This window comes from Larus michahellis, chromosome 13 (assembly GCF_964199755.1).
Source record: "Larus michahellis chromosome 13, bLarMic1.1, whole genome shotgun sequence".
NCBI classification, from domain to species: Eukaryota; Metazoa; Chordata; class Aves; order Charadriiformes; family Laridae; genus Larus; species Larus michahellis.
This window is the reverse complement of record NC_133908.1, coordinates 4,937,392-4,953,300: the sequence shown is the minus strand read 5'-3', so window position 1 is coordinate 4,953,300 and position 15,909 is coordinate 4,937,392. Positions and strand designations below refer to the sequence as shown.

Sequence of the window (15,909 nt, the reverse complement as noted above, 5' to 3'; positions counted from 1 at the left end):
TTCTTCAGGGTTTGGGTTTGTCACATTTGAAAGTGAAGACATTGTGGAAAAAGTGTGTGAAATCCACTTCCACGAGATCAACAACAAAATGGTGAGTGTCTGGGGCAGAACCTGGGGGAGAAGGGACACAAGTATGGGACAGAATGGGGCAGTGGCCCAGGGGCAGGGTGTGTGGCACTTGGGTCCTGAAACGCTTCCCTCTGCAGTGGAGGATTGGATTGAGTCTTTTCCCCAAAACCACAGCAGCCAGTCTGGGAAAGAAACTTGCAGCGTGAAGGTAAACCAGCACAATACTGAGCTTTTAAGGACAAGAGCTAACATACTTGGAGGTTTTGAAGTTACATGAAACCTCTTGGTGGCCTGGGAGAGGGCAAGTTTTACCTTTCTTCAGAAATGAAGAAAATTAGGCTTTGAGGCCCTGGTGCAGGGCCAGGCAAAGCAGCGAGGGCAGCTGCAGGAGGAGAAAAGCAGTGTTTGAGCTCCCCATTGCCTGTGGTGGCTGTGGAGGGAGGGGGAAGGCTGGCAGCAGGCAGGCCAGGGGCAGGGATGGTAGGGAAGGACAGCGGGACGGGCTGCTGGCGTGGCCACGGCTGGGCAGTGCCTGCAGCCGTGTGCTCTGAGGCACGGCTCTGTGCTGGTGGCAGCCGAGCCTGATCCTTACTTTCTTGTGGCAGGTGGAGTGTAAAAAAGCCCAACCGAAGGAGGTGATGTCCCCAACGGGCTCGGCACGAGGGCGGTCCCGAGTCATGCCTTACGGGATGGATGCCTTCATGCTCGGGATCGGCATGCTGGGTAAGCCCAAGGACACATCTCCTCCCCAGCTCCCGGTCGTGCCAGGCAGCAGCTTAGAGGTTTTATTTCGGGAGCGAGCAGGGTGGCCAAGGGCACCTCTCCCTGGTGCAAGGCCGGGGCCGCTGGGGGGTAGCCGGGACCTGTTTGCGATCACAACTTGCCCTCTGGTGGCACCTGGAAAAACTGCAAACTTGTCACTGCTGCCCCGCGACAGCAGGAGCTGGCCGGGCGCAGACATGTGCTGGGCAGCTCTGGCCCTCTGCAACTCCGTTAACCGTCCCGCAGTGCCATAGCATGTAGGCTGTAATGCTTTAACTGCATCGCTGAACCAAGTGTGCAGTAATCTGTGCCCAGGCATCTTCCTCCCACGCTTCTACAGACTTTCTGATGAATTAGTTGATTAAAGAGCCCCTGAGCTTCCAATTGAAACAGTGATCCATATAAATGTCCTCACTGCCATTTAAAGACTACAAAGTGCCCTTAAAGTTCTAGTTAAGCTTTGTCTCACTTTGTTCCCTCCCTCTCAGGGACAGCAAGTATCTGGTATTGCAAGGAAAACTGTACACTTATCATGGGACTGTCTTGTAAGGAGAAATTGGTGACAAGCAGAGTGGGTCTCATGTCTATCCATGTTTCTGAGGCAAATGTCTTCAGATACAAGATTAAAAAAAAGAAAAAAGTCCTCTGTAGCCTCTGCTTCTGGGTCTACAAACCCTCATGCCTGCATCTGAGAGTCAGGCATGATCCTTCCAGCACGCCTGCTGTTCATGGTTTCTCTCCCTCCCTCTGTTCGTTCTAGCCAGGCTTGAGCCAAACCAAGAGCATGCTGTTTGCACAAGATCATCGCTAGTGTTACTGGGCAGGGTGTACCCAGCCTGGCTCTCCTTGCTAAGCCTGCCGAGTAGCAGTTAGTCACTGAACAAAACCCCAAGAAGGTCATTTTTTCCCCCAATGTTTTCACTTGACTTATTGCAGGAAAATAAATCTCCAGCCTGTGGTTCTGGGTTTTGCCTTTTATAAGCCGTATGAATTCTAAAGCAGCGAGGCTCAAGCTGAGTCACTGGGAAATCCAGGTACCATGTCTTGGGAGATCTCAAATCAAATATTAATCTCTGAGTCAGTGCCCTGCGTTCTCCCAGGCTTGTTCGGTATAGGTGGGCAGCTTCCTGGGGAACAGCAAGAATTGTCTTCCTGCCTGGCGCCAGGAAGAAGCACTGCCTGCATTCGCCAGCACTTCCAGTGCACAAGTGACTCAGATTCAGCCGTTCAAATGCCCCCACCTCCCTGATCTCCTCCTATTTGTAAATCTAGCTGATGCATCAGAAAGCCTTAGTCTGCAGAGCTATGAGTTTCTGGGAAGGAAACCTCCATGCCCTTACATGTTTGGAGTGTGGAAAAAATTAAATGGGCCTGCTAAAACTCTTCTGCAGACTTGCATGTGTGCAGGCTTGGCCCAGCAATTTCCTCGGTTTTCTGCTATTAGTCCTGTTTGTGCTGTCTAACACTAATGGTCACGCTGCTTGTGAGCAGCCGGGCACTGAGGACATGGGCCCTGCAAGCTTGCAGTAACAAAGCCCTTTTCTCTTCCCACAGGTTATCCAGGCTTCCAAGCTGCCACCTACGCGAGTCGAAGTTACACTGGCATTGCACCTGGCTACACTTACCAGTTCCCTGGTGAGTGGTGCTCCCTGCTCGGTTTTTTGGTCTGCCTTCAGGTGATGGGAGTCCCTGGCATGATCCGTGACCCAGGCTCTGCCCCTTTCACCCTTTCCCCTGTTTGGTCTTTCTTTAAATTGGAGACGCATGTGGAAGGGGGAGGGGAGAAGCCCTGGAATAGGTGGGAACAGCCTGTCCTTCATTAGGATTATCCTCACACTCCAGTAGCAGGAAAAGCCCAAGGCTGCTGTGACGCCCTTTATGTTAGCCTCCTCCATAGGGCTGCTGCTGTGACACAGAAGGGCCCCTGCAGCTCTGCCTGTCTCGCTGCCTTTGTGTGTGTCTGTCTCTCTTTACCAGAGTTGCCACTGCTCTGAAAGTAGCACAGGATTTTAAAATGTGGTTTTCCATGGGACAGGGAACTCCTAGGCACCCTGAAATGCAGGCGCCTGCGATACTGTAGTTTGTTCTGAACAGCGCCTGGACCACTCACAGCCTCCAGAAAACATCTGCTGGGACAGTGGGCTGCAGATCCCTCGCAAACTGGGTGGTTTCAAGTTCCCAACCCCGCCATGTGCTCGGAACACGGACTCTGCGATCAATGGCTGGAACCTGCTGTGCCGCAGCTGCTCAGAGCTTTCTGGGGCCTCTTCTTCCTCCCATTCTCTGCGAGGCAAGGGAACGAGGCAGAGCACGCTCAGGGAAAAGACTGTCATGCTATTTTCTAGAGAAGTGGCAACTCTGAGCATCCCTTCCTTACTCCATCCCTCAGTGTGATGGTTTATATATGAAGTTTTGATGTTAGGGGCTGGGAATGGGAAATTTCCTCTTTGCCTGAGGTGAGCCCAGGCTGTCTGTGGCTGAAAGTTGTTGTTGCCTCCTAGCTGTCTGGAAGCTCTGTGTGAATCCGATTTATGGGTCTCAGTCATAGTGGCTTCAAGTGCCTCGCTGTAAACCCGTGCCCAGATGAGTGTGGCACATACCGAGCACCCACTGGCATTGCAGCCAAGAGGTCAGATTGGATGGGTCGCAGAGCAGTGCTCCAGGGCAGACCTGAGGCTTGCACTTGCCTTGCCTTCGCCAGATTTATTCTAAGGATAAATGGATCCTTTCAGCCTCCAGGGCAGGAGTCCAGCACCTTTCAGCACCAGTTATAAATTAGTTTAAAGAAGGCACTGGCCTGGTCGCAGTCTGGCTGCAGGCTGCTCCCCCAGCAGACCCCGCTGCCATCTCTCTGCGGGCTCTCCCTCGGGGCGTTTGACGAGTTCCTAAGCTGTCTTGCATTTCGTTTTTAGAGTTCCGTGTAGAGCGGACCCCTCTCCCGAGTGCCCCCGTCCTCCCTGAGCTCACAGGTCAGTCCCGCTCATTTCCTAAACTCACAAGCTGGAAGGGGAGAAGGGGGCTTTGGGCTGTTCCAGTGGTGTTGCTGCTCCACAGCCTGGCGCAGTTAGACGGGAAACATTCCTTATTTCCTCTTCCATCTGTAAGAGCCCCATCCAAAGCTGGGGCTGGAAAGATGGAGAGGCAATCAGAGCCATGTGTATTGCCTCTCAGAAGGGCAATGCAGGTCATACCAAATGAAGGCATGTAATCTTTAGATGGCGTTTCCTGCTGCTTGCCTCGTTTTTAGCTCCTCGCCCCAGGCTGGGTGTAAACCAGATATGGAAAACTGCAGGGAGCAGGGTGACTTCTCAAAGGTCTACAAATGACCTTAACCTGAGCTGCTGCAAGGATGAGATTTGGAGTGCTGGGAGGAGGGAGAGGGTGTGGGGGCACTCCTGGTTATGCTAATCCCATTTCCCTCTGCAGGAGGGGCTGCAGGGAATGCTCTCCCTGCTCCAGGTGGTGCAGCTGCTGAGCTAGTCCCACACAGGCTTCCTGGGCAGAAGTGAGCATGGTGGGACTCTACAAAGTCCTGCAGTGCTTGTAGGGAACGGTGGAATGAAATGGGGGCAGAGGACCATTCTCCAGGGACTAGTCCTGGCTCAGTGTCCTCACAGTGCAAATACCCTCTGGATCCTCAGTCCCTGGATTGTGCGCAGTCTGTTCTCTCTAAGTGATGCTCCTTCTGTCTACTCTCCCTTCCATGGCCATGTTTTCCCCAGCTTTGTCCTGTCCATGGTTTTTGTCGTAGAAAAGCAGCTTTGTGTAACGTCCTGCTCCCCGTGTGCCATCTCATTCCATGGTGTTCCTCCTCTCCACTGCTTCCTTGGCCCCACCTGTTTCAGGGTTTGAATCTCTCTGCAGTGGGGGTGTGGAAAAGCTTCCTGAGAAGCTGTCCTGGAATTATCAGTACCAACAGGGAAAGGGCGTTTCTGTGGTACAGAAATGTGTCGATCCTCAGGGAGTCTCCATTCCTGAGGATGCTGAGGTTGGCAGCCCCCACTGAACAAATTGCCCTGAGGAAGGTAGGGGGAGACCAAATCCTAGCTCCCTCTTAATAAAGCCCTTCCCTGACACCATGTACGCAACCGCATCAGCACCTGACCCCCACCTCTGAGCCTTTTGGTTGCCAAGCAAAGGAGATGTAGGTCCAGTTGTTTACTTACATGTATGTTTTTCAGCAAAACCCATAAAATATGTAGAGGAATGTTGGTGACTTGGCAAAAGTGCTTTTCCCTCCCAAGGTCCACCCCTGGCTGCACTGTGCCTTTTCCTAGCGGAGGTGAATCACCCCGGGGCCTGTCTGTCACCAGCGGCTGGGGTGCACCAGGGCTCTGTACAACAAGAAGTTATTAATGCTGCTGTCCTGGCTGGGTGCCACGTTAGCTTACAGTTCTGAGTGTCTCACTGAAGTACCAGCTGGGGATCGTGGCGTCCTTCCCTTCCCGTTACGCTTACCTACTGTTAAACAGTCGCTGTGCAGCCTCTTGGCTAGGCCAAGAGCTGCGATTCCCATGTATAGGCTGGAGTTGGTCCCGCGAAGGGCAGGGCCCCCTCCGTTCCTACAAAGGCCCAGCGAGCTGTGCAGTGCTCGAGGGCCCTTGTGCCTTCAAGTGGATGCGCGCGCGTAAATGGGCTGCGCTTCATGGGCTTGGCAAGTGGAACTGAGATGAGGGGATGGCACAAGCAGGGATGATTGCTCCAGCACGCAGGGAGCTAACATGCAGGTGCTTTGTCATCACCGTACAAACCTGGTGTCTCAGGAGACAGACTGCAAAGGCAAGAAGGTTTTTTCCTGAAAGAAGAACTGGAGTCTTTTTGAGAAGACCTGGCCTCCTTTCTCAGTAAAACCACATGTATTCAGCTGTGTGTTAGGGACTTGAAGCAATGATGGGGCAGGAGGGTGGCTGGCAGCAGCCTTTCCTCCCTGGAACAGCATCTTTGGGGGTGATGCGAAGCAGCAACATGCTCACGTTGGCCCAGGGCCTGTAATGAGCGGCTAACCCAGATATAAGCTTCATATGACGTTTGCTTGAAACAGGCTGGTGCCTGCTACTAAATATTCCCTTATAAGCCAGTCTGGGTTTCAGCCTTAACGCGATTGATTTGTTCTGACCTCTTTTTATGGTGCTCTAAACAGAATCACAGTGAATTTCACATTCAAGCATGAAATGCTGACCCAGTCATTTTAAGGGCAAAGAGAAACATGCTGGCTAGATGCCTCCTGCCCTGAGGGCTGGATGCCTGTGGCAGTAGAGTTGGGAATTAGAACTGCTACATATAAATAAAGACTTACTGTTTTAATTAAGCCATTTCTAGTTCCTGCTCCCTAGGTATATGTTTCCCGCTCTTCTACAATGAACGGCAAGGGGTTGAGAAGTTCAGGAGCAAAATTCAGAGTGGGGAGGATAGTGCGCCTTGAGAAGAGCAGAGAAATAGGGAGAAAGACGCTATTAAACTGTTATCCAAGAATATTACCAAGGGACAGAGAGGAGGGGCTGAGCCTGAGGATGCTGAGCTGCCAGCTGCTCCCTGAGCTGCTGCGTTTCTCCACATTTACAGCCAAAATCTGGATCTGTAGTTTTAGATTAACTGCATCTTGCCAGCTAAGTAGCGACAGGATACATCTGAAATTGCCCACTTCTGGTTCAGCTCTTCCACATCGTGCCCTCAGCTGCTCCGGGGTTTGGGCTTAGCAGAGCACGGCTAGTGAGTTCCTCCAAACATTCACGGTGCAAAAGGACATGGATAAATGCAGCGCTGTGCACTCCTCTGTTGTCATCCTTGGGTGTTGTGTGTGATGCACTAAGCTGACACGTTTGTGTGGGCCTGGTATTTTGCAGCGGGGAGTAAAGGCTCCTATTGAGGAGTTTCCCGTGTAGCCACTGTGCCCCTGAGATGCCTCTTCCTTCTTTTCCAGCGATCCCCCTCACCGCGTATGGACCAATGGCGGCAGCAGCGGCTGCAGCAGCCGTGGTGCGAGGGACAGGTAACTGCCACTTTCCTCCCCAGCGCGGTGTCTTGTCACGGAGGTTTGAGATGGACTGCGGGAGGGGGGTGGGACGGGGTTGCATTTTTGGGATCTTCACTCTGTAGTTTTATTGCCTCCTGTAGGTTCCACCCCCAGTCGCACTGGTGGATTTCTGGGCACCACCAGCCCCGGGCCAATGGCAGAGCTTTATGGAGCCGCCAACCAGGATTCAGGGGTCAGCAGTTACATCAGCGCTGCCAGTCCAGCCCCGAGCACCGGCTTCGGCCACAGCCTAGGGGTGAGTGTTCCCTCTCAGGCTCTGCGCAGGGGGAGGAAGATGGAGAGTGGCACGGCCAGGGGAAGGGGCTGCATCTCCACGTGGTGATGGAGGTGAGCAGCGGTGGGTGGCTCCTTCTCAGCCCACGGCCTGCTTTCTGGTAAAGAAATGCCACCTGCTGCAGTATCTGCCACGCCACCACTGAGCCCCAGACTGCAGATAGCCGGCGCAGGATGCAGCAGTTCACTTGGAGCCCGCATCCCTGGGTTCTACTGGCTCTCCCTGGCCACCACTCAAGGTCCCAGTCTCCAGACCTTTCCCTGATTGGGCACAGACTTTCCAAGAGCCCATCTCAGCCCTGACCCAGTGTCCTGCAGGGTGATGTGCTCTTTAGACCTGGCACCTCCAACTGAAACCAGCTTTCTCAGCACCTAGGCTACTAACTGAATTTGTTGTGGTAGTAATTCTTCACTTTTATTTTGTTTCCTTAAGAGTGGTGTTTTAACTCTTTCTTTGCAGGGTCCCTTGATTGCAACAGCTTTTACCAATGGGTATCACTGAAGCTGGGGACGAAGGAGGCAGGAGGTAAGAGAGCTTTGAACAGGAACGGGTACTGAGAGGAGTGAAGTTCTGAGCTGGCGCCTGCGCTTGGGCTCTGGGGAGGAGCTGTGGATGCCGCTGTGAGGTTCGCTGGCCTGACCCACCCTGCGGAGGGTCCTGCGGCCAGCCTGGGGCTCTCTTCTGCACCAGAGGCTTGGCAGATTGGGTTCTTACCTCGCGCTCCCCAGGCTGGGAGTGCTGTGGAGAGATCGCTTAGTGTCTGGGTGCAAAGGGGAAGGAAATGGGAGCACTGACAGAGAAAAGGGCTGCAGGGTTGGCCAGAATCACAGGCGTGGCTCACCTGTGTGGCTGGGGAAGCCTCCTCCATGCAGCTGGTTGTTCTCACTGCTGCTGAGACCAATGTCTCTGGGGAGCGAGGTTTTTCCTCTCCTGCCTGGGAGAAGGACAGAAGGAAAATTTGAGTCTGATCAGTTCCATTTCTGTTCCTTGGATGGGCCTGAGAGGGAATTGGTGGACGGTCTCTGTTTGCTTTGCAAACATGGCTGAAGTTAGCTGGCTTAAAATTAAAAAACCACCCAGCTTTTCAAAAATGAGGGCAAAAGCTTGCAGGGAGCGGTGTCCAGACAGGAGCATGTGGCAGCCTGGCGAGGCTGCACTGAGCTGAGTGCTGGAGAAATGGCTGGACCCCGCCACGTCACAGTTCTCCTGGGGCCAGGAGTGCCACAGGTCGGGGCAGGCAGGCTGCTCAGCGTGTGGGGCCTTGTTTCCCGGGCCTGCGCGTTGCCATTAAAGGTGGAAGCACTTCTGCCATGCCCCGTCGCTGTGCCAGCGAGATGCAGAGCAAGTCAGTGTTGGGGCAAGCTTGGGTATGGAGTATTTCTGTCAGATCGCACCAGAAGGAAGAAAAGCCCAAGAGAGAAGCTGTTGGTTGCTCTAGATCCTGTCGCTTCCCTCCCCTGCTGTGTCCCGCAGATTCCCCAGTGACCTAACCGAGGACAGCGGCTGGAGGATCTGGTGAGCCTCGGGGGATGAGCCAAGGTTACCTTTTTCTTGAATCAAACTGCACACTGCCGGCTGGCTGCCAGGCTCCTGCCGCCCTGCCCCGATCTCTCCCTTTGACCAGACCACACTGGACTGAACCCGAGGAGATCATCTCGCTTTCTTACTAACCACCGACGGTTTACGCTTCCCCCCTCCCTGCCCCCAGCCCACCGATTCTTCTTTTATTTATTTTATTAGCTGTTAGTTTTATTTTTTTATTTTATTTTTTTATCTTTTTTTTGGGGCTACCCCTTCTTTTTGTTGTTTGCTCTTTCCTGAGCTAGTAGACATATTTTATGAATTGGCTTTGTGATTGTGTTAGGTAGTTTTTATTGAGGAGTATTTTTATTTGGCTTTGAAACTGTTTTGAATATTTTCAACTCTGTTGTTGTTGTCGTCAGTGTTTTTAAAGCACGGTATGTAACAAGAATGCAGTTCTGAAGGGAAGAAAGAGACACAGAGAGAGCAAAGGCTGAGAGGAACTGATGTATTTCTATTTTTTTTAAAGAAACTGTTTTTAATTGTTTCTGTTTTGTAAATGTGAGGCTTTGAAAAGTGTGAAACTTCAAGGATCCGAAAACGTTGGACATCGCTATGGAACAAAACAAATGTATATTTTGCTAAGTGAAAACACTATCCTTACAGCTGAAAGAATTTTTTTTTCCTAGGTTTAGTTTTACGTGGGGTTTTCTTTTTCCTCCTGTATAATATGTAAATATCGCGAGCTGAACCTGGCTGCTGCCTGCAGCCTGGCTCCAAGGAGCAGCTCCAGGTCCTGGACTTGGTGCCGCAGTGTGAGCAATACTCTCCAGCAGAATCCTGACAGGACTCCGTTCTTTTTTTGTACACCTTTTACTGTAAGATTTTAAGACCTCTGATGAGATGAAAGGGGGGGTGGGGTGGGGGCGGGGGTGAAACGTACCGGCCATCGGCTGTTTTGCTGAGCGGGTTAAAGCTGCTTCCAATCGCTCGATGTACAGACTCCATCACTGGGCTCCGTAGTGCCAGCCTCTGGTTTGGCTTTAGGTAAAAGGGCTTTACCGCCATTGCTTGTCTTGGTTACTTTGAAAGGAATTCACTCTCCAAACACTATCGCTCGCGTCAAGATTTCCTGGGAAAGGGGATCCTCCTCTGGAGGCGAGGGTAACGGAAGGGGTGTCGGCCAGGGCCAGGGGGAGATTTGGGTGGTTGTTCTCGGAAGGGCAGGGCGCTGGGTTGGGGAGTCATTAACGGGGGAGAAAAGCATTAGGGTGGTGATTTGGGGGCGGGTTAAGGGCTTCTCAGGGATTATATGAATTATAGAATTGCAGCTTCCCGTTTGCTTTACTCTGTGTTCTGAAGACTGTGGGAATTTGTCTGTTAGTCCTGTGGGGGGGTGATCTGGTCCCTTCTCCAGAACCTGCCGGGGCTTCCCCTGGCGTGGTCCCGGCCGCTGCTGACGAGCCCTCTGCCAGGGGAAGCCTCCAGCAGGACAACACGGGGCAGGTTTGGGTCTGGATTTCAGTGAACCAAAGACCTTGTTAAGGGGGGTGATTAAGCCTTTTATTAAGATGCAGCCAAACTCTTTTCCCAGGGAAATAACAGCTTCATCTTAAGTTTTAAAAATCATTCCCTCTCTTCCCCCAAACTGAGCCCCTGTGAAGGAGAGGGGCGTTCAGAACAGGACTGGGAGGGCCACAGGGCCCTTCTTCTCTTCCATCCCTCCCCCGTCTGCCGGAGCTTGTCCTGACCTGGGCGATGCGTTTGGAGAGTTCTGTTTAGGTAAGAGGGTACTTAACAGATCAGTACTGAAAACACAAAGCAATAATTTTTGTTACTGAGACAAGAGTCTGTATGTCTGTTTTTTTAAATATTTCCTAATTAAAGAAGAGCTGCATTTTATTGGGTTTATTTTTATTCTATATACTTCAAATTTGGGTCTGCGGACAGCGCTTTCCTCCCTCTTGGTATATGCGCTGAACTGCTTCCGTGCCCCCTCCAGACATCCAAGGCCAGCTGTGCTGCTGCTGGGCTGTGATTCACTCTCTGGCCAGTGCTGCCACTGCCTGGAGCCTGGGGCTCCGGTTTCAGGGTGGGCATTTTTTTTAAAAGAAATAAAGCTGTGTTTTTAAGCCAGTAAGTTATTACACTCCAATGTTTGTTCTCTCCACACCTGTAACCCTTTTTCCAGATTTCAGTTTTAAATTCCTAATAAATTATTTGAAAACTGTCCTTTTCCGTCTTTATTTGGGGGTGGGAGATTTTCAAATGGAGATTTCAGGTGAACTTGGACGTGGCAGGAGTTGCAGCCTGCCTTTAGGATAAAAGCCCCAGGCAGGGGCTCTGTGTTCTGCTCCCAGACTTTGTCGATGGCCCAGTTTATAATGTGAGGCAGATCCGGTTTTAACAGACATCGTGTCTCTTCTCTATGTTACAGAGGTTTTGTGTAGATATCTTTGTTCAAGAAAGGAGCACATAGTGAGGTGCTTAGAAGTTTGGCTCAGATGCTGTGGATTCAGTGACTATGGTGGACCAAGGAGGCTAGATCTAAGTAAGTAAAATGTGGAGACGGGAAGGAAAGAAAAGTCTGTAACAGACAACACTACAAGAGAAAGGGGAATTCTAACAGTGTGAAATAGTTGGAAACCCTGTGCGGCAGTTGTTAATTATAGAGAATTCTTAAAAATAATCCAAGGCTCAAGCCTGTAAGTTTAGGAACCAGTTTTTATGATTTGAAAAACACATGACAATTTACTGTCATTTCGAAAATTATTCTATCACCCGATGACTCCTCCTCACCTGGGAAGGGGAATCAGGGAAATACAAGGAAACACACAGGTTGAAATATAAATAGATTTAATAGGATAAGGCTAAATAACAATAATACTAAAGAACCAGTATTGATCCCGATACCAGTATAAAATATACCAGAATTATACTCAGCCCATTCTATCAGCAGGAAGCCGTGCGCTCCCAGCAGTGACAGCCAATGTGGGACACTGCGAGCGCTGCGGCTTCGGGAGGAAGGGAAGGGCTCGGGGCTCTGGTTCTGGGGCAAGAAGTTCTCAGGATGGCAGCCATCAAGGGAGAGAAACTCCTTAGCAAACTTTCTAATTTATATTCAATGTGCCGTTCATGGTATGAAATAATCCTTTTGGCAGCTTGGGTCAAGTGCCTGGGTCTCGCTCCTCCTCATCCCTGCACCTGGCAAGCTCGAAACACTGAGACCTTGAAACCCACATACCATAGCTGGCTATAAATTAAATATTTTCACAAATTCAGATATTAGGGCCTTCTAAAAGTGCAGTTTTCCCAAGCATTAGAAGATAAATTAGTCCTGTGTCACTCAAACCAGGACACCAGTTGTAAGTTGGGATGTCCTCTACTGAGGACCAGCGGCTTTCTGTGCAGCACAGGTTGGGGGAAACCAAAAATAGCATTGGTGGAAAAATCTTTACCCAGATGGGATTTTTCTCATGAATCACTCTTGTAATGCCCACATGCTCCCTTTCCCACACCTGGTGATCCTCTTGTTGAATTAAAATGTATGAAATCCAAGATATGACGGTATTTTTTACTTGTGACTTTAAAAGGCCACTTTATTGGAAATTTTCCTAGCAACATCAATAATAAATCTGATGTTGATAAGTGAGGAAAAAGGAACCACAGAGTCTTAAGGTTCACAGGTAGGAGAACAGAGAAATAATGAAAAAAGGGTACACGTGGCCCAAGCAGCAAAGGAGAAAGAACATTTAAATTGATATTGAAGGGAAAGCCAGCAGACCGATCTGTGGGCAAAAGATTAGATCCTTGTTTCTGAACTAACTGTGGTACAGACTATCCTTGACATCAGCCTTTGATGTTTGTTCAATGTTCTCACTCAGGACACGAGAATCTTGAATCTGTAACTCAGCATCTGTTTGGCTTTAGCTCACCTGTGAGTAGGGAATCCTGGACAATCGGAGAGCTCGTGAGAGATCAAAAAAGTTGGAATGGTTCTGGTTGTTCAACAGCATGTCTGCCTTTAGCCAGATGTCCTATGGCTGTGGCAACATCCTCTGGATGCTGTGGGCACCCTGGCATAGTCTCAGTCTGTCACAGAAACATGCATTTGTGCCTACTGAAGGGTACTGAGCCCCAACTTCACGAATAAGTACTCATATATTAGGCTGTTGCCAAAAGGTGGGCTTTGCATCTTCCCCTGCTCTTAAAAAACGAAGGCTTGTCACTTTAGAAATAAATGCAGGCTCTCACTATCAAGCGAGCAGTCTGGGATGTATATCTTGAGTGTGTAAAAATGCCAAGCCTGTAGCCCCGACAGCGTTAGAGCCTCTGGGGTCTCAACACAAGCGCAGTACTTTGGACTTGCCCCTGGCTGACTCCAGGAAGCTTTTTCTTACCCGTTTTATCTTATTTCAAGGTTCCCAACTTGCCTCATGCCTTGGCACAGAGAACCAAAGGGCCTAACTGGTTCTGCTTTGGTGCTGGAGAAAGAGAAACGGCTGTCTCTGCGCTGCTGAAGTCTGCTGTGTATGTCGAAACTTCCAAGCCCAGTTCATTTCCAGCGTCTCTTAAGGTCATGTGAAAACAGACACTATTCCTTGTTTAAGCCAGATACAGAGGCGTTCCAGGTCGCTGGGTCCTTTTTTGTGCCTAGTAGTACCTATTCCTCCTATGTGGTTCCAAAGTGAAAAACAGCTTGAATTTTTTTCAGTTCAGCTCATGCCAAATGGCCACTTGGGAAGAGGGGGTGACCTGTACTTTAGTCTCTGAATTAGGCCAGGAGAATCCATGGAGAGGTACAGAATTAATCATAAGAGGGATACCATAAAAAGAGGATGTCAGTACTAGAAGGATTTCCAATTGGAAAATTGCTAGCAATTTGTAACGCAACTACCACACTGCTGCTATTTTTCAGTAGAGGGCCCTTAAAAACGTCCAGATCTTTCCTGCTGGCTTCTAATATTAAAAGAATTTAAAAGCAAAAATCTAGAGAGCAAATATTTGTCTTCCTGGCTTTCAGAGATTTAACTCCACTGGCCTTCAACTGGTGATGTCACAACCTGCTGCCCACACAGCCTCTGATGGAAGAAGTCTGCATTTAGTAACATAAATACTGCCTTGTTTACCTCATACCCATGTCAAGGTGAGCTTGTTGTATAAAGAGCTGCATTTTCTTCAGCATCAGTGTCTCTCTCTCAGGTCCTCCAAGGATGAAGTCCCTGGCCCTGCTTTTCCTGCTGTCTGGTGCGTAGGTGGCAGCCCCCCGGCACCCCCTGGACTGGTAACACCATGCCTACCTCTAACCTTCATGTCTTTTCTCAGTGGGCGCAGCCTGCGCTGCTGTCTCCCCCCGGGCCGTGTGGGAATTTCGCAGCATGCTCAAATGCACCATCCCGGGCAGCCATCCTCTGCTGGACTTTGGGGACTACGGCTGCTACTGTGGCTTGGGAGGCCAGGGGACACCAGTGGACGAGCTCGACAGGTTTATGACTCTGCTTTTACAAACCTCTTTCCTTGCCTGTGCTTTCAGGGTTCTGTCACGCCAGCTACGTCTCAGCTGGCCCTGCCTGTAACTATTCATAAAACTCTCCGGCTGCTGTGAATTAAGCTTTCTCTCAAAGACCAATTGAAGGAAAATAGCATGTGTACTATCACACCTTGATGCCTTATTACTAAGATGAAATATAATCCCAACAACTCAGTTTTCTCTCCTGTGGCAGTCAGACTGTGCTCATTCCAGCATGGTTTTTTGCAGCAGTGCTGTGCTGGCAGCCCAGACGCAGCTCTGAGAGCGCACTGCCCAGTGCACGACCATCGACACGTGCAGGGCTGAGCTGCAAAATGCTAAGAGGTGACTGTAGTTTAGAGATGACACAAGACTGACAGCCAAGACGCAGTGAATTGTGTCAGCCATTACTTGTCAGCTACCGGGCACTGACGGGGTGCGTAGGGTAAATTCTGGCTTTGGCTTTCCCTGTGCCCACTGGACAACTCTGTGAAGATGCTCCAGCAGGTACACATGTACCAGACACCTCTTGGACCATTAGCTGGCAGAACCGTGTCCCTTTGCGGTCCTTTGTCCTTTGTGTATGCCCTCTTATCACTGGGTATCTCTTTTTTTTGTTGTTTTTTGTTCAGTGCTTTGTCAAAGCAATACTAGAACATTTGTGTGTCTTACAGGTCAGCTGAGTTTGCATTTCTGGTATTTTCTGACCTTTTCCTCCTTGTTTCCCAGGTGCTGTCAAGTACACGATAACTGCTACTCTCAGGCAAAGAAACTTGATTCATGCAGATTCCTCATAGACAACCCCTACACAAAGACATACAGCTTCAGCTGCTCCCCTGGGCAGATTAAGTGTCACAGTACGTCCGCTTCCACGTCACTACGCTTCAAACATTACTTCAGTCTCTCTTCCGCCAGAACGGGGCTGTGTCACACTGGATGCTGCTGTGGCAGGAAGGCACAGCCCAAGTCCCTGCTGGGGGGCTGGTTATCAGAAACGGGGCACCTCACATGAGCGGCAGAGGGAATATTCTCCATATAGCACACAATTCAAAGTTTATGGAAGATATATGGTATCAGAGTACGTAGGGAAGCCTGTTCCTTCTTCAGGGGATTGTGTCCCTGTGGTACTTTTCTGGGAGTCCCTTTAATGGCAGTGTTGCAGAGAGAGCAAGAGTATCCCAGAGAGCAGTATGCTGGACAGCTTATGCAGGACATCTCCAAGGTAATGGTAGAGCTTTTATAGGGCTCTCGGTTGGAGACAAATAGCAGATAGGCTGTCAAACAGAACTCCAGGGAAAGAAGGCAGGAGGCTGCTGGGCCGGTGCACACAGCTTTGGGGCCAGAGGGTTAGTGGGGAGAAGCATGTACACCCCCCAAAGAACAGCAGCAGTGAAATGGTGATACCCTGGCAGCACAAACACCTGCCTGAGTCACTGCCATGCCTGGTGAAGGAGCTGAGGGTCTGACTGCTGCTGCTCTCTCCTCCAGGCACTAACAACGAGTGCGAGATGTTCATCTGCAACTGCGACCGCGCTGCCGCCATGTGCTTCGCCAAGGCACCCTACAACCCCGAGTACGTCAAGCTGGACACCAAGAAATACTGCAACTAGACCTAGACCTAGTCCTCGTCCTCCTCCCGCCCCTCTGGGCGGCAACAATCCCGCGGCGGCCTGTTACCAATAAACGCCTTACAACAACCCAACACCTCCCGCCTCCTCCCTCCGCCGTGCTGAGGGAAAT

At 50.6% G+C, this 15,909-nt stretch overlaps 2 protein-coding genes across 6 annotated transcripts in view; both read left to right on the top strand.

The window, feature by feature from the left end:
* MSI1 (musashi RNA binding protein 1) overlaps positions 1–10,892 on the top strand; it is a 31,334-nt gene extending 20,442 nt beyond the window's left edge. For 2 of the 3 annotated variants that reach the window (XM_074606497.1, XM_074606498.1), the window contains 8 exons: positions 9–91; positions 675–792; positions 2,386–2,466; positions 3,744–3,800; positions 6,752–6,820; positions 6,946–7,100; positions 7,599–7,664; positions 8,613–10,892. In XM_074606497.1, coding sequence (XP_074462598.1) covers positions 9–91; positions 675–792; positions 2,386–2,466; positions 3,744–3,800; positions 6,752–6,820; positions 6,946–7,100; positions 7,599–7,640 — 605 coding nt within the window. In that variant the 3' untranslated portion in view covers positions 7,641–7,664; positions 8,613–10,892. The remainder of the gene's footprint in view (positions 1–8; positions 92–674; positions 793–2,385; positions 2,467–3,743; positions 3,801–6,751; positions 6,821–6,945; positions 7,101–7,598; positions 7,665–8,612) is intronic. The other variant, XM_074606499.1, reaches the window with a different exon arrangement.
* Positions 10,893–11,097: 205 nt separating this feature from the next.
* PLA2G1B (phospholipase A2 group IB) lies at positions 11,098–15,869 on the top strand. 3 transcript variants are annotated; one of them, XM_074606496.1, is made up of 6 exons: positions 11,106–11,211; positions 13,081–13,190; positions 13,863–13,907; positions 13,986–14,145; positions 14,899–15,026; positions 15,658–15,797. In XM_074606496.1, exons 3-6 carry the CDS (start codon positions 13,874–13,876, stop codon positions 15,777–15,779), a joined length of 444 nt encoding a protein of 147 aa, XP_074462597.1. In that variant the 5' UTR covers positions 11,106–11,211; positions 13,081–13,190; positions 13,863–13,873; the 3' UTR covers positions 15,780–15,797. The 3 variants fall into 3 exon arrangements, with proteins under 3 accessions (XP_074462595.1, XP_074462597.1, XP_074462596.1); XM_074606495.1 differs by having other exon boundaries at positions 13,684–13,907; XM_074606494.1 differs by having other exon boundaries at positions 11,098–11,211; positions 13,081–13,907; positions 15,658–15,869.
* Positions 15,870–15,909: the final 40 nt, after the last annotated feature.